Raw genomic sequence first — 27,721 nt, forward strand, 5'->3', positions numbered from 1 at the left:
ATCCCCACCCCAGTTGACCCTCTGTTGGCCTATCTTGTCCCTGCCTTCACACTACAGTGGGGCCAGAGCCTGCCAGTCCTTGACAACAGCGTCCCTCCACTGCCCCAGGGGCCTTTGGTGCCCCATTCTGGGCAGCCCAGCCTGCTTCCCCCTCTGTCCCTCCCTTCCTGGCATCAGCATCTCCGATGAGCTCATGTCTGGAGGCCTGGGAGCTGCCCTGAAGGAAAAGGTGCCTCCCAGGCCGGGCCCCTAGGTCTGGAGGTGTGTTCAGCCTTGTGGGATAGCAGCCCTGGCGGGTGGAGAAAGTGTGATGACCCCTGCCCATCCCAGCACCCAGGGCTGTGCAGTGGGCTCAGGGAGACACGTGTCATCCAGGGAGATAGACCACGACTAGGGGTAGAGAGGAGATGGAGAAAAGGTTCCTCCTGTGCTTCTCCCATCTCTCCAGGTGCTCCTCTGCCACACTGGCCCCTCCTGCTTGTCAAGGAGCTGCTCTGTCCCAAGGAAAGGGGGCTCTGCTGCCTTCTCCTCACAGAACCACCCTGAGCGAATCTCTTTCCCTCCCCGGCCTCAGTCTCCCCAACTCTAAAATGGGGAGATTAGATAAAGTGCTGACTGCAGAGGCTAGGGATCAGTTGGGAACCAGGCCCCGAATGCCACAGGATTTTTTTCTTTTTGCTTTATTATTATTTTTCTTACCTTAGAGGAAAGGCAACAGATAACAAGGGAGGGAAGGAGTTAAAAGGCCTTATTTTAATAATGTAAATGCTGATTCCAACCACAGTTTAATTTAGGTACTAGTCTGGGGGCGGGGAGTGGGGGGAGCCGTTTCAAGGCCTGCAAAGTGGCGATGGGGAGCCAAGGTAGCATAGCAGCAAACAGTTTGCTTTTGGGAAGTTCTCTGAATATCAAACCAGAATGATCCTAGTCCGTTCCCCTCGTTGTACAGATAGGAGAGAGAGGAAGAGGAACCAACCCAAGATCCCACAGGGAGACGGAGGCAGGTGTTCCCCCACCTCCCAAGCAAACAAAGTATTTTCACCTCCCTTGAGGTCCCATTCCACTGCCTGAGATAACACAGCAAAGCACTGGGAGGAGGACATCAGTTTGTTTGTGGTGCTGTCCCCCAACACAGGGTGGGGGCCAGGCCCGGGGGTGGTGACAGTCAGGCTGGCACCAGCAAGGCTCCCAGCCCCCTACCCCAGCATACCCTGGTCCCTCTGAGCAGCATCCTATCTCATCCTAATCGTGCAACATGACAGGGCTGGGACAACCTCCGACTGCCACTACAGCCACTACCAGTGCTGCTGTCTCCAACGCAGTTAGCCCCTCAGGGGCCACCCGCCCACCCTCTCACTGGGAGCCAGAGAGGGCAGGAGGCTTGCCCCAAGATCACAGAGCAAGGTGGTTTACTCCAGTGCCACCTGCCACTCAGCGTAGGACGGGGACTGGGGCGCGTGCTGCTTCCCCACTGGCTCTTGTCCCTGTGAACAACCCAGGCATGGAACACGGGAGGTCCTATCCCCATCCAGAGTTAGCCTATAACTTGGGGTGGAGTGGGGAGGAGGGAGACCTTTTCTCCCGAGTTCTCAGAAAGGTCCTGTCCGGGCTCTGGTTGGAGCCCCCTGATTCCACGGTGTAGTGGTTAGATAGGAGCCCCGCCCTTCACCTCTAGGGCCTCCGCGCTCACCTTGGCAGACTGGGCAAACTGTGAGAATGCGGTGTAGAGTCCTTAGGACAGGTCCCCCTCTCCCCCACAGGCACTCAGGAAAGGCCTCGATTTCCCCAGGTGGGGCTCGCGCCGGTGTTCCCCGCGGTCTGCGTGTTCCGAGTCCTGCGTGCCTCGCCCGCACAGCCGGACCCGGGCGCCCCGCCCGCGGTAAGGGGTGAGGGCCCGGGCCCAGCACACGCCGTTCCCGCTGCCCCACAGGCGCCCATGTTGGTCAACCCCCGGCAGAACCCAACCCGCCACTTCCCGGAGTCAAGCCGTTTCGCCCTTCCCCAGAGCGGGCCGGGGGGCGCAGACCTCCGGAGGGCTGTCGCCCGCCCGCCAGCCCGCGGCTGACCCGGCCGCGATCTGCTTGCGGGCTGGGGCTCGAGGGCTGGAGCTCCCACGCAGCCCGGCTTCGGGGCGTGCTGCTGAGCTGCCGCGGAGCTTCGAGATTTCCCCAGGTCCCCGCCTCCACCCCACCGTACAGGTGGGGAAACTGAGGCCCAGAGTGTAGCAGCGACTCAGCCAAGGTCACCCTGCGTGTGGGGACTGGAGCCCAGACGTGCCACCTCCACATGGGCGGCGCCTAGACCGGCACAGGTGGGAAGGGGCGAGGCTCGCTCGGCACCGGCACCCCTGCCCGGCCGGCGCCCCTCACTCACCTCCAGCCTCCGCGCGCGGTCCCCGAGCTCACCGGCGCCACCACCTCCGCGCACCTGGCCACGTCCGTCAGCGCGCCCCGCCCCGATCGAGACCCCCACCGACCCCCCCCCCCGCGCCTGGCGCCCCCTCCTAACCTCCGCCACAGCCCACTCCACCGCCTAGCAGGCTGCTCCGGGACCGGGAGCCGGGAGGGCTGGGCGGGCTGGCGAGCCACGCTCCTGCCGCTCGCTCCCCGGGGCCCTAGCGCCGCCCTTCCCGCCCGCCCCGCCCAGCCCTCGGAGGTGCGACTCCCTCCTCCACGGGCTAGGCCTCCCATCTCCCCTCGGGTCCCGTCTCTCTGCCTCTTTCCTCTCCCTGGCCTCACTCTCTGCTGCCTGATTGTCTGTCTCTCTGTTTCCTCCTCAATTTTTGTGTCTCTCGATGGGTCCCTGAATCCTTCTGCTTTCTATTTCACTCAGTTTCTTCATGTCTCTCCCATCTATTTCATGCCCCCCTCTTTTCTCTATCCTTCCCACTAACCCCATTTTAAGTCTGTCTTTGTGAGTCCCCATAACTGACACCACCTCCCATCTCCCCAGCCCATTTCCTTTCAGACCCAGATGCAGTACCCTCTTAGGCCTGTCCTCTCCCTTCTCAGCCCCAGTAACTAGAATAACTGTCTAGGACTTAGGCAGGTAGGACTGCCTAAGTAGGCCTTGGCAAATAGAGGTTGAGGAAGGTTGTCACCTCCCAGGCAGTCTGGGGCCATCCACTGTCTTAACTAGTGGGCCAGCAGCAACAAGGGCAGTGACGTTCAGAGCCCCATGGCAAGGGTCATTGTGCATCAGAATCTAGTGGGGATGCTGTGAAAAGTCAAGATTTCCACAATCACGTGCCCCCTCCCAGTGGTGGAGGGGCTAGCAATGGGCTTGGAAACTGGGCTGATAAGAAGCACCTTTCACGCCCCCAACAAAGCACGTGGAAAAACGCTGTCCTGGGTTTTCACCGAAGTTTCCCTGGGTTCCAAGTACCCCACCCCTTTAACCAGGGTGGTTCCACTTTTGTGTCCTTTATATCAAGGTTCTATGTTTAGATTTCTGCTAGAGGAAGTTAGAAATGTGCTGATGTAAGCCCACTCACCCAAGGTTCTGTGAAAGGCAGAGGTGTAAGTGGCCTGGTTTTGAGACGTCCCCTGTCCCCAGTGGGTGGACTTAGAGTGCATGGGGTCAGGTGACAGAAGGGACAAACCCTCCCTGGCTGCTGACCCTCTGCTTGGCTTCATGGCTTCAGAGAATCCCTCTGACCCGGTGGCTGCCCCAGGTGACAGTGGGGGGGTGGAGGTGGGCACTGAAGGGGTCCTGGGGATTGGCATCAGGCAGGGTATTGCCTGCTCTGTGAGTGCACGTGCTATAGCCCAGCCTGTGAGAAACCAGGAAACAAACTGTGTGGGAGAGAGAAAGAGAGAGAGAGAGGGAGGGAGGCTAGGATTACTGTGTGGGTGGGTATGAAAGTGAAAGAGATGGGGGAAAGGAAGGACAGAAAGTGGTTCGGTCTGTATGTGGGTATGTGACAGTGGGTGTGCAGAGTGGATATGCCTGTAGGAGAGAGTGTGTGCATGCAAGAGAGATTGCACAGTGTAGGTGTGTGAGCAGAAGAAAATGGAGAAAGGAACATGCTTTTAACCTGTATCTAAGGGAGGGAATATGTGTGCTTGTATGTTTTCAGGTGGGACTGCTATGTATGCAAATCTGACACATGTGTCCACATGTGAAAGTTAAGCATGCATGGATGAGGGGGGCATCTGTGGGAGGGTGTGTGCCAATGTCTACCCCATGCATGGGTGTGTTGGTGTCTGAGAGCATGCATGTGTGTGCATGTGTGTGCAGTTGTGAATATATACACATGAGCATTTGCATAAGAACATGGTGTGTAGATATCATTGTGCATACACGTGTGTTTGTAGGGAGTGTGAGCGAGTATGTGTGGGTACATGTGTGAGGTCTATGAGAACCTGTGAGCCCTGCTCCTATACCATCACCCCTATTAGAGTCACTGTGGTCGGGAGGTGGGGGGAGGGAGAGTGGGCAGCACCTTGCCTTTCTGTCTGCCCTCTTTTCCACGGGCCTGAGGAGCAGGGACCTTGTCCTTGGCCCAGGGATCAGCTCTCATCGTGGGTGCTGACTCCTCTGCCTCAGCAAGATAGACATGGCCAGGGGCAGGGCTCCTCTGACAACCCAGATCCACACCCCCATCTCCACCCCAAATGCTTGGAGCAGTATCCAGTAGAGTTGGAAAGGTCTCCACATTCTCCAGATAACCTGGACCTCCAGAACAATGGCCTGGAGAGGAGGGAAGGTGGGAATCCCAAAGCCAGGGGCAGAGGAGGGGCTGGATTGGCAGTGGGTCCCAGGTCTCCCTGAGTGTCTCCAAGGAGGAAGGGGTATGGCTTGTCCACCATCCCTCAGAGTCTGAACAACCTTTCCCCAGCCCCAGGTGGGTGGAAGAACACAGCCTGCTGCCTTGTATCCATGGAGACAAGGCAGCACAGAGGGTGGTTGAAAGCATGGGCCAGACCTCCCAGGGTTCACATCTCAGCTCCTCCACCCGCTGGCCTGATACTTTGACAAGTCACCTTAACTTGTTATGCCTTAGTTTCTTCATCTGTCAAACAGATAAGAAAATGATGAACTTCAGAGGGTTGTTTAGAGGATGAAAAGAAAGAACCCATGCAAAGCATTTAACACAGGGCCTGGCAGCTGAATTGAGGGGCAGAAACTCTGGGTTCCAGCTATAGCTTTGCCACCAGCTTACTGTGTGACCTTGGACAATTCACTTGCCATCTCTGGACTTAGGAATCTCCACAAGATTATCTATAGAATAATCTCAATAAGCCCTGCCAGTTACGACCAGCTGAGACTCTGTGGGAAGTACAGCGTGGGTCTCTCTTGGTGAGCTATGGACTAACCAGCGCTGATGAGGAGCCCTATGGGACACTTTCCTTCCCACGTATCTTCTCTCAAGTTGGCAGCAGCTGATGGCAGGAAACTTGAGCTGCAGGCTGCTGCCCACCTCATCTCTTTGCATCCCCTGACCCTCCAGCCTGCCAAGGACCCCCTTCTGTTCTGCTCAGCTTGTACTCTGGCCTGAGCAAAATGTCACTGAAACCCACCCACCCCAAGTGGTGGATACCCAAGGCAGAAGATGCCGTGACCCATAGTTAAAACTGTCAGGGAGCACTCAAGAGAGGCAGGTATAATTGCGGAAGGATGGGTGTAACTGTCTGAAGATGCTTATAATCCTTTGGCAGTAACGGGAGGAAGTTTTAAAAGGACGCCCTAATCCGCTATTAACCTGGCAGCCACAGGCCCCTTCCCTCCAGATCTCCGCATAGAGAGAAGGGACTCTGGCCACTCCCTTTCTCAAGGGAGCAGAAAGGCCAGTGTAGGCTCTGACCCAAGACCACCCGGGTTTCTACTCTCTCCCAAGACCCAGCTTCCTTTCTGCCTCCACTTCTGAGAAGTCTCCCCTGCCCACTCCATCCTCCTGAGGTTACTCCTACCTCTTCTGTCCCTAGAAATGTTCAGGACAGAACTAGATAACCATCTGGCTAGTTGTTAAAGAGAGGCATGAACCAGACTGTGAGCAAGAAGAACAAGACCATAGTCTCAGCTCCAGCGCTGACTGTGACCTTGGGCAAGGGACGTAAGTCTCTGAGCCTCAGTTGCCTCACCTGTACAATGGGGAGAATAAGAGCTGCCTTGAAAGATCAACAAGAATGAGATACCATGAAATGGGCCAGCTCTGTGTGAGAAGCCAACAGGAGTCGGTACTGGTAGTTTCTCCACATATGGTCTCTTCCCCTCAAGGGTGTCAGCAGACAACTCTCGCCCGTGTAGATCCAGAGCACAGTGGTAGCCAAGAGCAAAGCCCTACATTCAAAACACTGTGATTGAATCATGGCTTTGCAGCTTGCTAGCCATGAGTCTTGGACAAGTCACTTATATTCTCTGAGCCTCAGTCTTCTCTTCTGTATAATGGAGATAGTAAGAGTATGTCCCTTACGGGAATTGTTATGTGATTAAATGAAGTGATCTGTGCAGAGCTGTTAGCACAGTGGACTTGGCACATGAGGGCTCAACAAATAATAGCTCTTGTATTGTTGCGTTGACGATGATCATTGTAGTTGTTATCAACATCCCTTACATGCTTATCTAGATTACCCTGCAACCTCCCGATAGCTCTATGAGGTAGATAGGGCTCCTATTTTTATTTTATTTTCACAGATGAAGAAACTGGGAAGGGATTTTTGGGGCCTTGGCTAGTTGCATCAGGTCCAGAAGCAGCACCCATGTCTCCTGACCCCCAGCCATGGTCTGTGAGAGGGAAGGGAGCAGGTCCTGAGGCTTCCAGCTCTAGGGGACCTGGATTTGTGTCGACTCTGGTGTGGAGGCCTGTCTCCAAGTTCAAGGCTGCTGGATCCCCCTGGGATCCTCCTCCTACCTACCCCAAATGCATTGAAGGCCCCTCCTTGTTCCTGCCTGGTTCCCTGTGTGACCCAAGCCTGGGGGCCACGGGGATGGGGAATGGTGCCCGTGGGGTGTGGTCAGAGCCTGGAGAGAATTATTTCGGAAAAGGGAGTGGGTGGGAGGCTGGTGAGACGCCAGGCTGGGTGTCGGCGACGCCTGCACAGATATGAAGTGCTCCTTCAGTTTCCTGACGCACAAGCCCTCCCAGGCCTGTGTCCCCCGCACGCCCTGCACCCCCAGGATCTGCTGGCAGCGGCTCCCGCCTGAGCGAGCATGGCCCGGCTCATGTCCTCCCCATCTGGACCCACTTCAGTGTTGCCATGGACCCAGCGGTGGAGGTGATTCAGTGTGGGTTTCCCTGTCCCGCCCTGCTCTGCCGACTCTTGCCGCCTGTGGGAAATTGATCTTCCTCCCTTCCTTCCTTCCTCCTGTGCCATGCACACCGAGCTCTCCCCTACACAATGTCACTGAGTCATCACTGCAGCCCAGGTGACGTGCCTCTGTCGCCTCTAACAGATGGGAAACCAAGGCCTGGATGAGGAATGTGGGCTCGGCTCAGCCACCGACAGGCCGAGTGACCTGGAGCAGTCTCTTCCTCACTCTGGGCCTCAGTTTTCCCACCTGTAAAATTAGGAGGTTGGTTTAGATCAAAGGCTCAGTCTCTACCTCCAAAGCACCGTGAGGGCAGGGACCACATCTGTTTCGCCCCGTGCTGTATCCCCAGCACCTGCAAGTAGTTGGCGCTTAGTGTGTTCAGCAAGGTGGTCCTGCCCCGTCAGTCGCTCAGACTCTAAGGTCATTTGTTACCACGAATGATCAAAGGGCAGACAAGGGGCTTCCCTGGTGGCGCAGTGGTTGAGAGTCCACCTGCCGATGCAGGGGACACGGGTTCGTGCCCCGGTCCGGGAGGATCCTGCATGCCGCGGAGCGGCTGGGCCCGTGAGCCATGGCCGCTGAGCCTGCGCGCCCGAAGCCTGTGCTCCGCAACGGGAGAAGCCACAACAGTGAGAGGCCCGCGAACCGCAAAAAAAAAAAAAAAAAAAAAAAAAAAAGGGCAGACAAGAGCGTGTGATGGGCTTTTTTTAACCAAGCATGATAACGTGGCTTTCTCTCGCTGCCTTCTCACGTGCCCTCTTTGGCAGAGCAAAGAGTGGACTTAGATGTGGTACAGCTGGAACGACACGTATGGCACAGCCTCCCCTGTCTCCCCACAGCTGTTAATCTGGGCAGGCCCGTGGGACTCTGATGGTCTCTTGTGTACCATGGGAAAATATGGTCAGGAGTGCCTGTGTTAAGCACCTGTGGGGTCCCCCATGACTCTGGCAGTCCAGGGGAAAAGGGCCATGAGCTTACCTGGTTTCTGGGCAACCCTGGGCCCAGGGCTGGGGCTGAGGCCGGCTGTCATCACCTGCTGGGCCTTCACCGTGTCCCAGTCCTGGCTGGCTCTGTTGTCATGCTGGGAACCCCCTCGTGCCTCCCTGGAGCAGCTGGGTGACTGGATGCCCCGGGGTCTGGGAAGCTGTGGTGCCCCTTGGGTGGCTCTGCAGGCATTGTCCTCACTCCTTCTGGCCACTTCGTTTTCCTCCAAGTCTGTGAGCCCCGCCTCTCCCTGTAGGCCCTCCTCGCCGCCGCTCTCCTCGGCCTCCAAGGCCAGACACCTGTAGCTCCCGTCAGGAAGCCCAAATGTGCAGGGTGAGGACTTGCCTTCGCTGGGCCCCAGGGGTGGGGTTGGGAGGTGAGGGCCCAGCATGGTGCTGCCTCTCCTCAGGGACACAGAGAAGCTGGCGCCTGGGCTGAGGCCAGGACTCGAGGCTCCCGAGTAAGCCCTGGTCTCTGCTCTTCTCGGGGCCTTCTCACAGAGCTGGAATGGGGTTCAACTGCTAGACTTCCTGGACTGGGTGGGTGGTGGCCCCCCAAGCCCTCCTCCTTCACCCGTCTCTCGCCTGTGAGGCCTCCCCTTCAAGATGATCTATCTGCAGAGGGAGAAAAGAAACAGTGCATGAGATGGTTCTCTGCGTGTTCCAGGCTGAGTCTCTGACTCCACTTTAGGGGAACCCTGAGAAGTGAACTGACTGGTGTTTGGGGGTACAGGCCTCACGTGTCCATAGGAAAGTCCCAAGCTTCAGTCATTCGACATCCCAAATTTTTGCCCCAATTTTTGCCATATCCTTATGCCACTTACACTTTATTTGCTTAATATCTTTCCGTAAATCAACTTTAAATAACTTACTTCTATTACTTTAGACTTAAGCAATAATTGCAGAGAAACCACAAATACGTTGTGCTAAGTCGTTTTCCCCCTTAATACACATTAAATAAATACCTAGTTATTTAAAAATATTTATCTGGGCACCTCCTAGAAAAAATTCTCTCATGTGTCACCAAAGGTACATATGCCACAAGGAATCACAGCAATGGTGGCACAGAGGGTGCAAGACTGGGGCCAGGACCCCCTGAGGAGGCTGTGCACCAAGGGATGGGGCGCAGTGATGTGCTTACATGCCCAGGCTTTGAGCTAGAATCCCACCTCTGCCACCTGTGTGGTGGGCAACAAGTCCCATGACCTTTGTGAACTTCAGCTTCCCCATCTGTAAAATGGGAACCGTAATATTTCCATCATAGTGTTGCAATGAGGACTAAGTGAGAAAATGCATGCAGAGGACTTAGGACAGTTTCTGAGACATAACTTAATACATGTTGACTATTCTTTCATTCCACCAAAAACTTTTGAGCTCCTGTTTACATTTTAGACACTATAAAATGTACTGGGGCTACAGTGGGACTAAAGAAGACATGGTACTCTGGCTTGTGAAGCCTTCAGATCTGGTGGGGAGAGCTGTGAATGACAACAGGGACAATAATAATAACAGTATGATTATTTAGAAATGTTAAAAATGATGGCAATCCAGGAGAGAGAGGATGGAGTCTTTCTATAGGGATGCACGGAGGGGATAGATGGGAGAGAAACTTGGGCGGAAGAATTGGCTGGGCGGGGAGGCAGATGGAGAGTGGGTGTGAAGGAAGAGGGAGGAGGCTAGGATGCAGCCCAGTTCGTCACTCTGGTGACAGTGTGATTTCGTTAATAGAGATCAGGAATAAATGGTTAGGAGCAGGTGTTCAGGGGAGCAGGGAGATGAGTTTGATTTGGGATTTCCGGGGGAGCTGAGCATGGTCAGCTCCACAGGGAGGCCTGAAGAGCAGGGGAGAGGTCCAGGTTGGAGACAAAGATTTAAAAATCATTTGTGGAGGCCCCAGGCAGAGGTGGGCAAGATTCCCCAGGATGGGCAGGTAGAGCTTAAGTCAGGGTCAGTGACCAATTGCACTCGGGAGGAAACCTTGAAGTTTATAGATATTGGTTAACAGATCTTGGATTCCACCACTGCTTAGCTGTGTGAACTCTGGAGGATCTGAACTCTCTGAATGTCACTTATCCTGTTATAAAACAGAAAGAGAAGAATCCCCCCCACCTCCTACTGGCTGCCCCATGGGCAGTGAGAATTCTGAGAATTGTGAAAGACTGTGGATGTTGGCGACCTCAGGGCCTGGGCTGACCTCTGCTGCTATGGTACCTGGAGGCCATGCCTCCGCCCCCAGGCAGGGTCAGGCATCCCCCACCCCAGTAGGCTCCTATGAGGGAGGTACTGTTATTATCCCATTTCAGAGGTGGGGAAGTTGAGGATCAGAGAGGCGAGTGACTTCTGGCCTGAGTCACACAGCTAGCAAGTGATAAGGCTGATCTCTGAACCCATCTCTGGCACCTTGACCGTGATGGTGGACACAGGGAAGAGAGGTTCCAGGGCCTCATTCGTCTCCAGATTCCTTCTCACTCGCCAGCTCCTGCCAGATTTCTGCCATTAGAGTTTCAGAGAATCTTAGAATCTCACGAAGGGCTGGTAGAATTCTGAAGAGTCCTAGCTGGCTGTTTGACCCTGGGCAGGGGCCTTCTGTACTCGAGTCGGTTTGCCCAAAGGCACCATGGTGGGCTTGAGCCAGATGATGCTGGAGGGTCCAGCCAGCCCTGGCATTGCAGGATGCCATGATCCTAAGCCTTTGGAGCCCTCCATCACCACCGCCACCCGCCCCACCATGGAGCCAGATGGCAGGAGGCAGGAGTGGGTGTGGGGGGCAGGGCTCCCTGGGACGCCCCACAGGGCCTCGCCTCACTCTATGCCTGCTTCTGTTTTGCTGTAGTTGACGGTGGCCACGGTTTCCAGGAAAGAAGACAGAGGCGGAAAAGTTAACTTTCCGCCACCCACACAAATATTTTTGGCCGGCGTTGTCTTCGCACTGCCAAGCCGGGAGGGAGGAGTTGGCAGGGGCGCTCCAATTCAAGTCTCCCTCCCAAGGAGGGAAGGCTCCCAGCCCAGCTGGGGGGTCTGGGCAGGCCCCATTGTGGGCCCAAGCCCTGGAACACCCACCCTGCTCCGGAGCCTGGGGAAGGGGCGGGGGTGTCAGGACCCGGAACAGTAATGGCGGCTGCCCCTTACTGAGCATCTGCTGGTGCTTGGACAAGGCTTTGACCTAACGCTCCTGTAGGACAGCCACGTGAGTGCTGTCTACAGATGAGGAAACTGAGGCACGGAGAGAGAAATTCTGCATCCAGGGTCACGGGGGGCTGAGTGGTAGAACTGCTGGGCCCTGTGCTCTTACCCGCACTCTCAGTGGCTGCAGACTTGACTCCAGGGACCCCGCCCAGCCCCCGAGCTTGCGCGCTCAGACGCAGCACACCTGTCTGTGTGGGCACGGCTCCACCGTGGGCAGGGGAGCGCCTGCTCCGGCCTCCACAGAAACGGGAGGGGGAGTCCTCTAATACCAGCTTCCCCAAATCCACAGCCCTCCTCTGGCCACAGGCCCAAGGTTCCAGGCCATCCACCCTCAGCTGATAGGGCTGACAGAGTCCAGCAAACCCACTGCGTTCATCTCAGAGAGGGGAGCTCTGAGCCCAGAACAGGGAAGGGATTGCTTAGGTTGTACAGAAGGTTCAGACACAGGCCTGGCATTAGAGCCCAGGTGTCAAGACACCTACCTCCAGCCTCTTGCACAAGCCCTGCTCCCTCCTGAGCGGTCAGCCTCCTGTCCTCCCTCCCCTCGCCTCCCAGGAGTCCAAGCAGGGCCCCCAGGACCAGAGGCCTAGCTGAGCATCAGATCTCTACAGCCCCTGTCCGTGCAGCTCTGAGGGTCTGCCGAGATCTCCAGAGGCTTCTTCAGTGGTTGGCTTCTGCCATGAGTGGGCCCAGGGGACGTGGCCTTGGGAGCCTCACGTCCCTATGTGGTGGAGGAAGGGCACTGGCTTTGGAATCAGATCTGGGTTTGAATTCTGACTCCTCTGTTCAGTGGCTGCCCGACTCTGGGCAAGTCTCTCTGTCTTTGTGAGCTTCAGTTTCCCCTTCTGTAAAACAGATTAACACAGAGCCTACTTCACAGGGTTGTTGAGGGATTAACTGAAAGATACAGGCTCGTTCCTTTAGTTGGCAGGGGGTGAGGGAGCAGGGCCGGGTGCTGCTCACCTATGGGGCTCTGGGGATGCTTGGCTCACAGGCCAGGTGAACATGAAGCACAGTCTGGCCTGCCCTGATTCTTCATCGTCTTCAGTGCCCTCAGCCTGCTTTGCAGCTGCAGAGGAAATAAAGGGAGTGAGGAATGCTGAGGATCAGGGCTTCAGTAGACACATGGCAGCATCAGGCATGGGGTCCTAGTTTTGACTTTCCCCCTGACTTCCTGAGTCAGTGCTGGGGAAATCACAGGATCTGATTTCGTAAGGGGGAGACTAGAGTAGGCAGAGAGGGGATAAGCAGCCCAGGAAGCTGAAACCCTTATTCCTCTGAAGGACTCCATACCTGGCCTGCCTACCTGCAATCTCTCCCTGTCTCCATCCTCTACAGGATCTGGTCCATTCTTCTAAAGTGTACCTCTGAGTGTGTTGCTCAGCTGCTCAGGAACCCTCCGTGGCTCCCCATTGCTCATGGAATAAAGAAAAGTTGCAAACAAAGGGAAATGCAGATTCAGAGGCAGATCTCATGATTCTCGACTGAGGGGAAGGAAGGAGGGCTTCCTGGGGTTGATGGACGATGTTTCAGTTGAATTTGAAGGATTTTGGCAGGAAGCGTTTGGCAGTCTGATGAATGGAGGGTACTCCGTCCATCAAGGCCCCGTGGAGGCAAGAAGGAAGGACCATCTGAGGACGAATCTGGAGAACCACAAGGGCCTGGATAGGCTGAGGCTAGGGCACGTGTGGCAGGGCAGAGGGAGGTGAGGCTGGGAGAGAAGGTGGCCAAATTGCGACAGGCTTCAGCTGCCTGGACTCTCTCCTGCTGGCTTGAGAGGTCATGTAGAGGGTAGCCCTATAGGGCTGCGGGAGCCACGGCAAGGCCCAACTTTGGGGGTGGAAGTGGAGGCTGAAACAAGGGCTGGCGTGCAGACGCCTCTGTGAGAGGAGCATTTTGAAGCAATTTCCTCAGCACTTGGCACAGTGCCAGGCACATAATCACAATGACAAGGATGATGGCTGAAGTTTATGAAGTGTTTACTACATCAGGTGTTATTCCAGACACTTAGTGTACATTGACTCATGTTATCCTCATCACAACCCTATAAGGAAGATGCTATTATTATCCCCATTTTACAGATAAGGAAATTGAACTTATGTGACTTGCCAAGCTCACACAGCTAGTGAGTGGCTGAGTCGGGGGTCAGATCCAGATAGTCCAGCTCCAGATATCCCTCTTATCCACAGGCTGCACTGCCTTAATAGTTTAAGTAGTTACTAAATGAACAAATGAATGAATGAGGAGGAAGAATGGAAAGATGGGAGGATGGGAGGGTGGAAGGGAGAGAGGGGAAGATTATCTGCAGTGCTTGGTACACTGCCTGGAACGTAGGAGTCACTAAGTAAATATTTATCAAGTGCAATAATGGACTTGGAGTAACTGAGGTACTAACTGTATAGCCTAGGGACAAGATTGGAGTCACTCTGGGGAAAGGGGTAACCCAGAAGTGGTCCAGATGGCTCAGGGTGCCCCTACCCACCCCACCCCTGTCTGGCAGCACCCTGGCATTAGGAGTGGGGTGGAGGGTAGTGTCTGGACTGTCCAGAGCTGAGTTCTCTTGGCCACTAGGAAGAGAGCTTTTGTTGTCCTCAAGGGTCTGAGCTGAGAGTATGTTCCTGCCTTAGTGCTTTTCTCTCAAGGGGGGATGGGAGCTAACGTGGGTGGGGGTCTCTTCCCCATGGCTCCAAAGGGGGAGTCTCAACCCCCTCCAACCTCCAGAACTGGTGAGAATGAGGAAGCCTGGCATTTGGAACTATCTTGCTATGTGTTCTGGAAGAGTCACTTCCTTTCAATGGGCCTCAGTTTCCCCAGCTAAAAAAGGCCTTGGGCAGAGTGGTTGGTGGGGATGGCAGTATCCACGATTGAAGGTATCCCTGAATCCTCCCTGGACTTGCCCTCCCCTGGCATTTTCCAGTGGGCAGAGTCAGTCCCAGAGGGATGTGCAAATGTGACCCCACATTACTGACCCCTCCCTCCAGACCTGCAGGACAGACTGACCGATCGTGGCCTCCTTTCTTCTTGCCTTGGCCTCCGGCCATCACCACCCTGGCTGCCCAGCCTGCTCTGACTGCTCTTCCTTCTTCCCCACTTCCCTTCTCCCCACTGTTCCTGTCCTACTCCTGGGACCTAAGGGACCAGTGTTGGACGAGTGTCATGTGAAGCTGGGAGAAGTCTGGAAGCGTCAGGAAACCATCCCTGGAGAAGAGGTAGCTGTGAGGGCCTGGGAAGAACTCCTGAGCTGGACACACTGGGTGGTCTCAGGAGAGATGAGTGTCAGCCAGGCCTCAGTTCAGCCTCATGATAGCTTGGTAACTTTGGACCAGTCACTCATCTCACTGAATTCCAGTTGCCTTCTTGGTAGGATGGAGACGCACACATTCACTTATTCATTCATTCTTTCTTTTGACACATATTCACTGAACACCTGCTCTGTGCCATCCACTATTTTAAGCCCTGGCAGTACACAGTGAACAAAAGAGAAAGAAACCCTGCCCACGTGAAGCTCACACGTTAGTTGGGGTGGACGGACAATAAATAAATAAGAAAGTATGTCAGAGGGTGATAAGTGCAATGGAAAAATAATTAAGCAGGAAAGGGGACTGGGGAGTGCATGTATCATTAGGACAGGAAAAACAGTGGTATTACTAGGATGCTATCTTCTGTTTTGTATGGCGTATGTATTTCAGGTTCAGTATTACATTAAATTCTCATATACAATTAAAAATATGTAAAATCAACATTAGGTGGCAAACTCAGGAACACAAACCCTGCAAGCCCCTGGGAGATGTCTTACGCTAACACTCTGATTATTCAAGCATTCACCACTTTAGAACCTTCATGTTCCACTACGAGCCTGTCTACCATCTAGGATTGAGCATTTTTATGGTCCAGTATATAAAAATGTGATTTCACATATTAGCTTTATTTCTTTGAGGGCGTTCTTTTCCAAGTTCATTAAATGGATAGAGTGTCTCCTCGATGCAAAACACATGCTATACAATGAGTTTGGGGATAATAATAATGATATCCTATAGGTTACTTTTGTTAAGGGGTGACTGAGGATATAAGGCACCACTGACCGAACACTGACTGTGACTGTGTGCTGGCACTGTCCAGGTATATGATATCAAGCATGACCTTGTTTATTCCCCACAGTAACCTTAGAAGGCAGGTACCTACTACTATTCACATTTAACAGATGGAGAAACAGAGGCCGAGGGAGGATAATCTCTGCCCACGGTCCCAGAGCAGAAAAACAACCAAACCAGGACCTGACAGGTACCTGGCACCTGATATGATCACTCGTGGAGGGGGCGGTCTCCCCAGGGTCCGGGGAGAGGCCATTTTGCACAGTGCAGAAAAACTCTTTATTCTGGGCCTGTCTCTGCCATGCCCTCTGCACACCTGGACATGTCCCTTCACTCCTGGGCCTGAGTGACCCCCAACCACACAAATACAGGGCTGGGCTTGGAGTCTCCAAGCGCCCTTCCGGCTCTGGATTGCCTGAGTCCTGGTACCCAGGGTGCTGGGAGCTTGAGTCCATTCCAAATGGACACACCAAATCCAGTCTGCTCACCAAATCAGCCAAGTTCCCTGCACGTCACATCTATTTCTGCCCTGCTGGGTTTATAAATATGTGGTCCAGGGAACTAGCTTCAGTGGCACTGGAGAGACTGAAGTCATGGTTATAAATACAGGGCCAAGGCTGGCTGGGGTCAGGCAGGGGTGCTGCAGGGCCAACACCAGCTTAGAAAACCACACCCTGCGGGTCCCACGTGCCGTCCAGGCTCCTCCTGGACACACAAAAAAATGGAGGCCCAGAGGGGCAGGGACTGGCCCAAGGCCACCCGGGCAGTGAGGTCAGAGGTAGGCCTGGACCACATGGCTTCTGGTTCTGAGTGGAGGCTGCTGTTCACGCCACCTACTGCCCATTATCATAAGTCTCCACCCCGCCCTGGGGCTCACCCAGTTTAGCAAGAGCAAGATCTTATCATTTAAGTTTATAAAATAAACCTCTACTGATAACATACTGCTTTTTATCTGTTGGAAATATTGGGGGCTTTCAAATTTTTCATTTGAGAAAGTGTTCTATGACTAAAAATTCAGCAAATTACTACAATATCTACCTCCTACTCAAAAGGATCCCCCCCCTTCACCGTGCCGCGTGGCCCAGCCACATGCTGGAGCCCAATGTACTGACCCGACAGCCAATTGTGTGAACCACTTCCCAGCTCTGTGCTCAGTGACATCACTTTGGTAGCTTGAAATCAGCCATGGTGGGAGTCATTCCACCATGGATATGGGCAGATGCTACAAATCAGGGCCTTTGTTTTGGCTCCAGAGAGCCAGTCGTTAAACATTTAACAGCACACCACTGGCTAAGACCATGGCTAGTAAATCCCTACCATGCCTGTTTCCTGGCTGTCTGAACTTGGGCCCGTTATTTTACCTCTGTGAGCCTCCATCTTTCCATCTGTAAAGTGGGAACTATAACCACACCAGCATCCTAGCTGCTGTGAGGACTAGATGAGCTTGTGCCCCAAAGGGTTAGCACAGCAGTTCCCAAAATTGTGTGCCTGATAGATCTCCCGAGATCTTTTACACATTCCAAAGCCCCGCCGCCGCACCCTATGCCAATTCAATCAACCTCTGAGGCATTGGTATATTTCAAAATTTGCCAGGTGATTCCAATGTGCAGACAGGTTTGGGAACCACTTTGCAAGCGCTCAGCAACCGTCCAGGAACCACAGAGGGATAGGGGGCAATGCCAACCCCTTATCTCTGTTCCATTTAACTCGTGGGGTTTCATGAAAAAAAGAAGTATTAAAACAATGTGTGGGGATTTGTGTGTTTGTTTGTTCTGTGTAAAGACCTAATCTGCCCAAGGCGTGCAGGAGGTGCTGCTTCCAGAGACCACAGAAGGAGGGGCCTTTGTCCTTTTCCTTCCAGATGTGTACCTGGCCACCCCACACTCCACAGCAGATGGGCCACAGGCTTATAGACCCCAAGGAGGCCTCACTTCATGTGGTACTCAGCTGGCCAGCTGGGGAGATGGAGAGACCTCGGCCTGGTCTCTCCCTCACCTCCTAGAGAGAATTAGGCTGGCTCTTCCCAACCCAGAGGCCAAGGGTGCACAGAGCTTGGCTTAGCCTGGGAGACATCAGGCTGCTGGCTTGGAGGACTCAGATTAAGAACAGAAACATCAGTGCTTATGCCAAGGGCTTGGGGCCTCGGCCCAGCTTCTCCCTGGACCACCACCAACAACAGCCAGTGATAAAAATAATCATAACGGTGCCTGACATTTATTGGATTCTTCCTATGCACTAGGATATAGCATAGCAAGCACCTTGAAAGGCAGTCTAGTACACAACTGTGTGGTCCAGTATGGTGGCCACTAGCCACATGTGCCACTAAGCTTTTGAAAGGTGCTGAGTTCAAACTGAGATGTGCTACAATGCATACCAGATTTCCAAGGCTTAGAACCCAAAGAAGAACGTAAAGTGTCACATTAATGAGTTTTTTTAGATTTATTACATGTTAAAATGATACTATTTTGGATTTAAGTGAAGATATTATTAAGATAAATTTCTCAGGTTCCTTTTTTTTTCACCTGTTTCTTTTTACTTTTTTAGTGTGGCTTTTAGAAAATGTAACATTACATGTGTGTTTGCATTTATTTCAATGGACAGCGCTGGCATAGAGGTTAGGAGGGCAGGCTCTCTAGGGCCCCACTCCTGGGCTTCAAATTGTATTCTGTATTCTCCCACTTACCAGCTGTGAGACCTTGGGCAAGTTATACAACTCTCCATGCCCCGGTTTTCTCATCTGTCCAACTAGGATAATAATAGTACCTACCTCTTGTGGCTCTAATGTGCCTGGCACAGAGAAAGTACTCAGGAAAGACGAGCTGTCAGGGAACCACCTGGCCCTGGGCTAAGTGATATCCTTGGATCATCTCATGCCTCAATAGGTGCTGAGCTCCCCATCACTGGTGGTGAACAAGCAGAGCCTGGGAAACTCCTTGGCGGGCTGCTCTGGAGGGAGTCCCAAAGTTGAATGTGGGTGGGGGAGGCACTGGGTGAAACGGTCTTTGAAGTTGGCTCCCAGCACTGACGCTGCGTTATGCTGCTGTCTGCCCCTTGCTTAGTGTTCTCTACTCATCCTCTCTTCCTCACCGTGTCCTCTTTTCCTTTCCCAAATCTTTATTCAACCCAACTGAATGTAATAAACGTTTATAGGTGCCAAGGAAGGTCAGCGCTCTGCAGGACACAGGGGAGAACAGAGGGAAAGCAGAAGTGGTTCCTGCCTTCCAGGAGTCTAGTGTGGTCAGAGGGGCATGAGACAGGGGCTTGGATAGTTATAATATAAGGTGGGAGGTGGCAAGAGCCGTGAGAGGCTATTCAACCTCTCTGAGCCTCAGTTTCCTCATCTGTAAAATGGGGCCAATGATAGCACTACCTTCTAGGCACTGTTGTGAAAATTAAATGAGATGATGTGGGAGAAACACTTGGCACAGTGCCAGGCCTATGGACGGGCTCAGGAAGTGTTGGTTGTTACCCTGGCTCCACAAGGGCTGGCATCGCGTCAGTTTTGCTCCCCATTCACTCATTCAGCAAGCAGTTTATAAACATATCCTATGAACCCGGACTGCTCTGGGAGCTGGGAGTACAGTGGGGGCTTGGATGGGTTGAGAGCAGGGCAGGGTGGCACAGGGAAGGCAGGGAGTAAGCCATTAGATGAATAAATAAACCAAGTAATTTCAAAACTGAGAAGTGCTCTGAAGGTGACAGAGGGAAGAAGCTCACCCCCTACTCTAGTGCAGCCACTATCACATCACTAAGTGCTAGCATAATGCCTGGCATCTAGTAGGTTCTCAATAAATGCATGTCAAGCAGATCTCAAATGAGAGACACTATGGGGTGTGGAAAAGAGTGGGACTGATTCTGACTGGGAACCTTCCCTGACTAGGGTCCACTAATCGGTCCACTAGTGGTCCCTGTCGGTCCACTAATGACCTGGCAGGCTCGGAGGCAGGAGCCCAGGGGTGGAGGTCTGGGTTCAAGGTGGAGTTATGATCACCTCGTACAAGCCACTGACTTCGGGCAAACCCTTTCTCCTCACTTGCCTCCATTCACCCCACCATACAGGGAGGGGGTGGACAAGGTGCTTCCCAAGGGTTCCTCCAACCATGTGGATTAGCCTGTCCAAGACTTTGTGTCCTGGTCCTGGTGGGCCGTGGGGCAGGCGTGGGAGTTGAGGCTGTGCAGCATGGAGAGACCGGGGGTGGGATGTGCTCAGGCCTCCCTGGGGACCCCTCACCTTCAGCACAACCTGTGGGAAAAGCTGGAGTGAGGAGACACCGACTCAGAGCGGCTCGGTGTTGGGACTGGAAGGGAACAAAAGCCCCCATCTCAATCTCAAATCCCCTTTCACTAAGGCCTCCAGCCTTGTGCATCTCTGGTGTCAGTGGCCTCACTTTCCCCAGAGGCAGCTCATTCATTCCATCTTTCGCATCCCTTTTCTAGAGAGGTGAAATCTCCCCCCACTCTACCCCACTGATTTTAATCCCATCCTCTGAGTATTTTCTATTCCCTTCCTCAAGCTAAACCTCAGTCGCTTCAACTATTCCATATAGGGAAGAATTTTCCGACCCCTTCTCTCCTGTTCACACTCCTCTACTCTCAACCCAGTCTGTCAGATTCTCAGAACTAAACTGACCACAGTAATCCAGGAAAATCAAACCAGCGTAGACCAGGGCAAGGCCATGACTTCCCTCATTCTGGGCACTCTATCTTTATTAATGCAGCCTAACATCAGAGTAGCGTTTCCCCCCTTTCAACTGCGATATCTCTGCTGAATTATATTGTCTTTATGCTTCACCAAGACATCACTATACCACTGCTGCTTTTGAGCCACATCTCCTACACCCTGTACATGTACAGTTGGCATTTTGAGCCCAGTGGAGGACTCTGATATGCATTTTAGTGAGTTTGGCCCTCGACTGGAAAGGATTCTCAGTGAATGGTGGAGACAGGGTAAAAGAAAATAATAACCACCACCACACACATGCAGAATGAAATAAAATAATGGAAGGGAAATATGTTTTGTCAACAGGCATCCAATGCTATTATTAAGAAGCTCAGGACACGCTCGTTGAGGTAATGGCTGGCTGGATAAACTAGCGTGAGGGTGAGAGATGCTGGATGGTGAGGTCTAGGGGATAGAGGTGAGTCTCGGGGTTGGGGCAGGTGATGGAAGGGAGCTATGGCAGAGACGCTGGAAGAGGAGGCTGGAGGGCACTGAGCCTACTTGTGACGCGAGAGTTTGTCCGACCCCGACCCCCTGTCTCTCCTCTCCGCACATGCAAAGACATCCAGCCCTGTGCCCTCCACTCTCTGTGACTCCCCTTCCTGGGGCCTGAGAAGAGGGCAGCATCATGTTGCTGGTCACATGGTGTGGAGAGTGGGGGCAGGGTGAAGGGGCTGATCCCAGGGCCTGGCACAGAGACAGGGAGGGGCACCACGCTCTGGGCCCTGCCACTCCAAGCCCGCTTTCCCATCTGCAGACTGGGGCTGATTACAGTGCCCACCTCGTGGGGTTGCTGTGAGGCTTAAACAAGTTCATCCAAGTAAAGGGCTTAGAGCTCGACAGTAAGTGCCTGGTAGGTGTTACTATAATTGCAGCAAGGGGCTGGGCTGCTGTGTGCCGTGGCTGTGTGGGAAGAGAGGCGCCCAAGCTGGAAGGGGCTGCGGAAGCCCTCCGTCCCAGCACCTGCCCTCCTGCTCGGAGCTCCTGCGCCCTGCCTCTGTGCATACGTGTGTGTGTGTGTGTGTGTGTGTCTGTGTGTCTGTGTGGGACTGTGTGTGTGTATGTGTGTGTGTGTGTGAGCGCGTGTGGCGAGGGTTGCTGGAATCTGTCTGCAGAGCAGCTGCGAGTGGCCCAGGAGGTGGTCAGCCAGACCAAACAACCCCAGCGCTTGGAGCTCTAGGCTTTTCTCTGATTCTGTTTGCTTTCTTTCTCTTTTTCCGGTTCGCCTTCAACCGGTTCCTGCTTCCAGGGAACAGCGTTAGAAGGAAGCCCTGGCTGGGTCGGTACAGGGCCCTCCCCGCCTCCCTCTCCCCACAAGGTTTCCCACCCTCTCGCCTGCACCCCTCCAGTCCCCGCCTCACCTCCGCATGGACCCCACACAGGCCCCTTCCCTCTTAGAGCCTCAGTTTTCCCAGTTTCCTCCTTTCTCTCAAGATCCTTCAGGTAGGAAGCCAACTCACACGCCTGCTGGCCGTGATAGTGAGGTGTACTGTTACTGCCCACCCTCTGCCTGGGGACAGGGACCGGGACAGAGCACCCCTCTAGGAGATGTTTTTGGTAGTGTTTGTGGCAGGACCTGAAACCAGTCCAGAGGGGAGATGCCCTCCAGGGCTGCAGAGCCTCTGATTGCCTGACCTTCCTGCTCCAAACGCTGTGGCCCCAACTGGGGACGAGTGGGATGATTTGAAGCAAGCATTTTGAAGGCCCTGGCCCCTGAGGTCAGCCCAGGACCTGGCTTTGGTCCTCCAGGTTCCCGCTCAGCTAGAGTAGTGTTCCCTGAGAGCCCACTACATGCCAGGAGTTTTAGGTTGGCTCGTTTAATCCCCACAACCGCCCGATGAGGTCCCTAGGTGCTATCCCTGGCCCAGTTTTATAGCTGAGGAAACTGAGACTCAGAGAGTGAAGGAACCTGCCAGCAGGCACAGAGCCAGCGGAACCCAGGCCTGGGAAAGAGTTGGTGCTCTACCCTCATCTCACTGCACGTGGCTCTGAGGCCCCTCCCCTCTGTGAAGTGGCGATGACACACCCTCCCTAAGTCAGCAGAGTTATCCTCAGGCCTGATACCTTTGAGCTGCTATTTATCGAGTGCCGGCTACAGTGTCTGCCAGGTCTTCTGTACCATCATCTCCTGACTCTTCATGACAACTCATTTTACAGATCAGGAAAGTCAAGCTAAGAGAGATGCAGGGACCTGGCAAGGTCCCACAGCTGCGGCCGGAGCAGAGCGCAGGTCCAACTGATCTCTCTCTTTTTTCTTTGTTCCTAACCCAAGAGCAAACTTCACCTTTCCTTTGCCTGAAAATATTGTCAGTAGATCTGGGTGTGACCCTATAGGTGGACTGCTTTGTCACCACTCCACACTCTGCGTGTAGCAAACCCAGGAAAAAGAAATCAAGGTGAAATCTAAGGAAGTGGAGCCCCCGGGGCATCACTTTGGGTAGATGAGCCAAGTTTAACTGGAATCCTCTGCCTCGTTGGAACCCATGGCAGAGCCTGCCATGGGGGACATGTTTAAGCAGACAGTGGTCGTATGAAGAGTTTCACTTTCCAAATGAGAATGTTTCCTTAGGAAGAGGTTGCTCTTTAAGTCCGTGTCCTCCCCAGTAATCAGTGCCGCCTCCCACTCCCTGGCCAGGTTGATCTCTCTGTAACGATGCCCATGAGGCTGCCCACGTCTCTACTTGCCCTTGGCCTTGGGTGTAGCTGCTGGTAGCTCCCAGGGCCACTGAAAGCCAGTTAGAATGTGGTAAGTTCTGCAAGCAGGGACTTTGCCCCTGACCCCGGCCAGCTGCTTCCCCAGAGTTCGAGACAGCTAGTCCAGCCCACAAGGGAACCTGGGCTCAAGGAGTACGGATGACTCCATGTGGCCCATCCCTGCTCAAGGAGTCCTTCCCCAGACTCCCAAGGTTTGTCCCCCGCTCCTTCCCTAGAAGGGCCCTCTTCTAGAGGAACAAGAACCCTCTAGAGGTAGATGGGTGTTGCTTCATCTTAGGACAGAACTAGAAAATTACTTTAGCCTCACTGAGGACAATGTCTCCTGGGGGCGGTAGGGACACTGAGACCCCAAAAGGTCAGGGAGCTTGCCCTGGGCTCCTTCGTGGGCACTTGCTGCCTCCCCAAGAAGGGGCCATGCATTCATCCCCACCGAGGATGCCATCCCCATCCTCGAGCCCTCTGGATGCCCTCTTCCCAGTGCAGGATGAGACAAGTCAGACAGTCTGGGAAGGTGCACTTCCTGCCGCAGGGAAATGCCGTGCTGGCCTAGAGGGCTGGTGACGAGACAAGTTACCAATGAAGATCCATGAAAAAACAAACATTGTCCTGAGTAACAGTAACAGCGAGCCACACAGTGGGCTGGGGGTGAGGGGCATGAGGAGCACATGCTCAATGGCGCCAGACCCAAGCAGCCCAGCCTGCAGGAGTGATGAGGCCTCCGCCCAGGGGCCTCCCACACGCCCTGCATCCTCCCGGGGCACCTTTCCTGGGCCAGTCCTGGGTTGGCACATAAAACGCAGCCAAGTGGCCAGGGAGCCAGGGCTGAATGACAGGAAAGGCTGAAGTTAGGGCGGGCCCTCGCCTACCCACCCATCCCGGCGATTCAGTGCAAGGCTGAGGGCGGACAAAGCGCTTGAAAATGTCAGTCAGGCAGGGAACAATCTCTTTCCCCAGCTCCCTGCCTCTGACCTTGGGCACCTAGTCTCAACCTCGGATGGGCTAATCTTTTCCCCAGCTCTGCCCATTCCATTCCCAGTCCCTTCCCACACAACATACACACACACACACACACACACACACACACACACACACCCCACACCACACCACACCACACCACACCACACCACACCACACCACACCACACCACACCACACCACACCACACCACACTCCAAGGTGACACAGAATAACAGGGCTGCTAATCTGTGGAGGCCAAAAAATGATCTACACAGCAGATCACATCTTTAGGTCCCAGATAGCCGGAACCAGCACTCTCATGAGCATTTAAAATGGTAGAAACGTAAAGCGGGCCTGTTGCTAAAATGGAGAGGACCCCAGGGATCTCCTAGCGGAACTCAGTCTTCATTCATTTGGGTTGTTTATATTTTTACTTAAATCCGCTCCCTGGTTTGAGGCGCTTTTATGTATTTTCCCCTAATGGAGGGGGTGAAAATAACACACAACCCTTGTTAAAATGAAAACTGGCAGTCCCCGTGGCATCATCTCCTCAGCCGCTGGCGCCGTGCACACCACGCTTTGGGAAATACTATCTTGCTCCACACTTGTCTTTGTGGGGATGGGGAAACTGAGACCCGGAGTCAGGAGGAGACCCATCCAACTTCCAGAGCAAGGCAGTGCCAGGGCCACCCCCAGGGCCCAGAGCCCAGCTCCCGGCAAGGCTGGCTCTTTAGGGAGAGAAGACCCAGGACTCAGGTTACAGAGCTCCCCCAGAGCGGGGTGCCCCTATTTGCCCTAGAATCTGAGTGCAGCCTTTTTCCAAGGAGCCCTTGTCCCAGTCATCCCCTGACCCCTGTGGGTTCGGACAGCCCCCATACTCTCTCCCTCATGCCATGGGCAAGCTGTTCCCTGTCTTGGGCTTGGTTTCCTCACCTCCAAGGGCTACAGTGAAGATGCCAAGCTCCTGGAGGCGAGCACTCTGAAAAAAGATGACGGCGGACGTGGGAGAAGAGATTGTTGTCAGCCCCTTGCTCCACGCCTCAGCCTTTCTCTCTGGGAAATGGGTAGAGGTTGTGCAGGCGTGAGGAGACTGAACTGGGCTGGAGGCAAAAGGAAGGAGGGCGGTGGCTACAGGGTAGTCTCAGCATAGAAGGACTGCCACCAGCTCGGCTGGGTGTCTCCTCACCCCAGAGGACCCTCCCAGGAGGCAGCCAGCGGGCTCCCAGGCTCTGGGTGTTAGGTAGGAGTCCGCCCAGGACTCAGGCCACAGGAGGCCAAGGGGGAGACTCATTCGGTCCTGCGAGCAGGGACACCCCACCAATCAGCAGACACGCTTACACACACACACCCCCACCGACACACAGACCACCCACCCATGCAACATGCACACACACAGAACTCAGAGTCACGCACGCTCTGGTACACATGCAAATGACCCCCACCCTCCCTACCCCCGCAGCCGCCCCGGGGCACACAGTGGGGGCCAGCCTGCATCTCTCCTCCCCCCAGTCCCAAGCGCCAGGCCTGGCGGCGTCTCTGTCCCGCTGCCTGGGAGACACATGTGGTTTCCGTTAGCAGCAGAGCGGGCATTTCCGTCCCAGACAGCCGGGCCCTGCCAGGGGCCCTGCCCCACAGGCGCCCGCAAGAAGGGCCACCTTGGTCCCCACTCCTCCACTGGCCATCCCAGCGACCCTGGAGGCCCCTCTCCCCTGGAAGACCCTGCTCCCGTCCTCCATGGACTCCCCCTCACCTGGAGCCGGAATCCGCGCCCACTCTCGCAGGGACCGGCTGTGCCCGGGCTCCAGCCCTGCCCGCCTGCCTCCTGGCTCCTGCTCTGTCTTGATCAGGCTGAGCGGGATGGGAGGAGGGCAGGGTGTCAGGGGCGGGCGGGAGGGAGGGGAGGGGGCGTGTGGAAATGAAACTTTAATAACAGAGCCCCTTTTGTTTCCGAGCATATGGGATATTTCATACATACTGAAGACATTAGCCGTCTATATTTTTAAGGGCTCGGGCTAAAGGATGAATAAATACAGCCCATATTCTGCTCCGCAAACACGCACATGTAGAGTGCCGACTTCTGGAGCATTTCAAAACCCAAAGAAAAAGCCCCCGGTGACACCGGACACTTAAAAATAAATGTTTCCAAAACCTCAGGCTCGCCTTGCCCCCTCTTACAGCCACCTGGAGGCCTTGGGGCTCCTTTTCTCCCACTGCCCTCCTTCCACCTCCTCCACCTTCCACTCAAGAGCAAGGCCCTGGAATCCAGCTCCTATCCCAATTCTCTTTCTCAGGCCCCTCAACCCCCAGCAGGATCCCAGAGTGTCAGAGTTCCCAGAGAGCTTGGAAATCTTTGCCCTCCTCATTTCAGAGACAGGGGTCCAAGGCCCAGAAAGGGGCAGGGACTTGCCTGAAGTCACACAGCAAATCAGGAGCTGGAAGCAAGGGGCAGTGCCTCTTCTTCCAGCAGGAGGGATCCCACACTTCCCCATCTCGTGTAGGGGGTGGGGGAGACCCCAGGGCCCCAGAGGGAGGGCTGAGGTGTGGGCTGGGAGAGTGCCCGCCTGCCTTTTCCACTAGAGTGCTGCTCTGGGCACCCATCCAGGGGAGATGTCAGCAGGGCTGGAAACTGGGCTGGCCCCAGGAAATCCCCTTCAGGTTCGCAGATCCCAACAGGCCTGGAGGCCTCAGGTGAGGGAGCCTCCCTCCCTGACAGCTCGGCTCCCAGTTCCCTTGTGCCTTCCCTCTGTCCTCTGTGAGGAAAAACAGAGGCCCAGAGAGGGCCAGACCTTGGCCAAAGTCACAGAGCAAGATGATGGGCGAGTGGGAAAGTGAACTGGCATCTTCAGACTCTGGGCTTGCTGGCATGCTTTGCTGGTGAGCTATTCCCCCAGCTCCCTCCAGGAGGAGGGCCCCTTCCTCCTGGTCTGCACTTTCCCCCACTGATGTTTATTCAACCCTCACTCTTGTTCGAGTCCAGGCTCTCCTCGCCAACTATCTAACCATCCATTTAGTTGAGCAATTAGCGTGGTGCTTGGCACAGAGTAAGTGCCCATCATAAATGTGAACAGTTTATTAGGATGGTATTGACTGAGTTTCTACCCTGCATCAAGCCCCATGCTAGGCACAGGAGACGAGCCCACACCCTCCCAGCCTCCCTCTTTGGGAGAAAGTGAGGCTCAGAGAGGTTCTGATGCTTCCCCAGGCCACGCTGGTGGTAGGTACTGGGGGTGGGCCTCCAACCAGGATCTCCTGAGTCCAGAGTCAGTGCTTGTAACCCTCTGGGGGCTCAGTCGTCCCTTGCCCCACCCTCTCCCCTGGTCCCAAGACTGCCCAGCACTGTGTTATTATTGAAAGTCTCTATATGCAATAAGAGCAGGCAGGCAGAGCACCCCCAAACCCTTCTTAAAAAGGAGCACCGATGCGGGAGCTGGAGCCCTGGGTTCTTGGCCTTGTTCTGCCATTAACAGCTGTGTGAGGTTCCATTGCTAAGGACACGGTTCTTCTCCTCTGTAAAGCAGAGATAGATGTTGTGCTGAATTAGGAAAATCATGTGATATAAAGGATGCGAGAGGGGGGCGCTTTGCCAGGTACATGGTGATTTCCCTGTCTGGAATTTTATGTTGTGGATGGATCCTGGCACTGAATCCTGTCTAGGTTCCAACACGCCGTGACTGGCCTCCTTGGCAGTCAGTGGCCCTCACTGGGACTCGCATCAGCCTCTAGAATCAGCTTCCTGAAGAAGCCCCTTCCTCTCGTCCCTCCCCCATAGTGACCCCACAGCAGCCCCGTTTGCCCTACAGCAGCCAACGAGTTAGA

At 54.5% G+C, this 27,721-nt stretch overlaps 1 protein-coding gene across 4 annotated transcripts in view; it reads right to left on the reverse strand.

The window, feature by feature from the left end:
* Positions 1–25,735, reverse strand: part of SYNPO (synaptopodin) — a 53,591-nt gene extending 27,856 nt beyond the window's left edge. Inside the window, exons 1-2 of one of the 4 annotated variants that reach the window (XM_004280345.3) lie at positions 25,656–25,735; positions 8,233–8,852 (exon numbers count right to left, since the gene is read on the reverse strand). In XM_004280345.3, coding sequence (XP_004280393.2) covers positions 8,233–8,629 — 397 coding nt within the window. In that variant the 5' untranslated portion in view covers positions 8,630–8,852; positions 25,656–25,735. The other 3 variants (XR_007476396.1, XM_033406732.2, XM_049707788.1) reach the window with 3 other exon arrangements.
* Between the last annotated feature and the right edge of the window lie 1,986 nt (positions 25,736–27,721).

Source organism: Orcinus orca, chromosome 3 (genome assembly GCF_937001465.1).
Source record: "Orcinus orca chromosome 3, mOrcOrc1.1, whole genome shotgun sequence".
Classification (NCBI taxonomy): Eukaryota; Metazoa; Chordata; class Mammalia; order Artiodactyla; family Delphinidae; genus Orcinus; species Orcinus orca.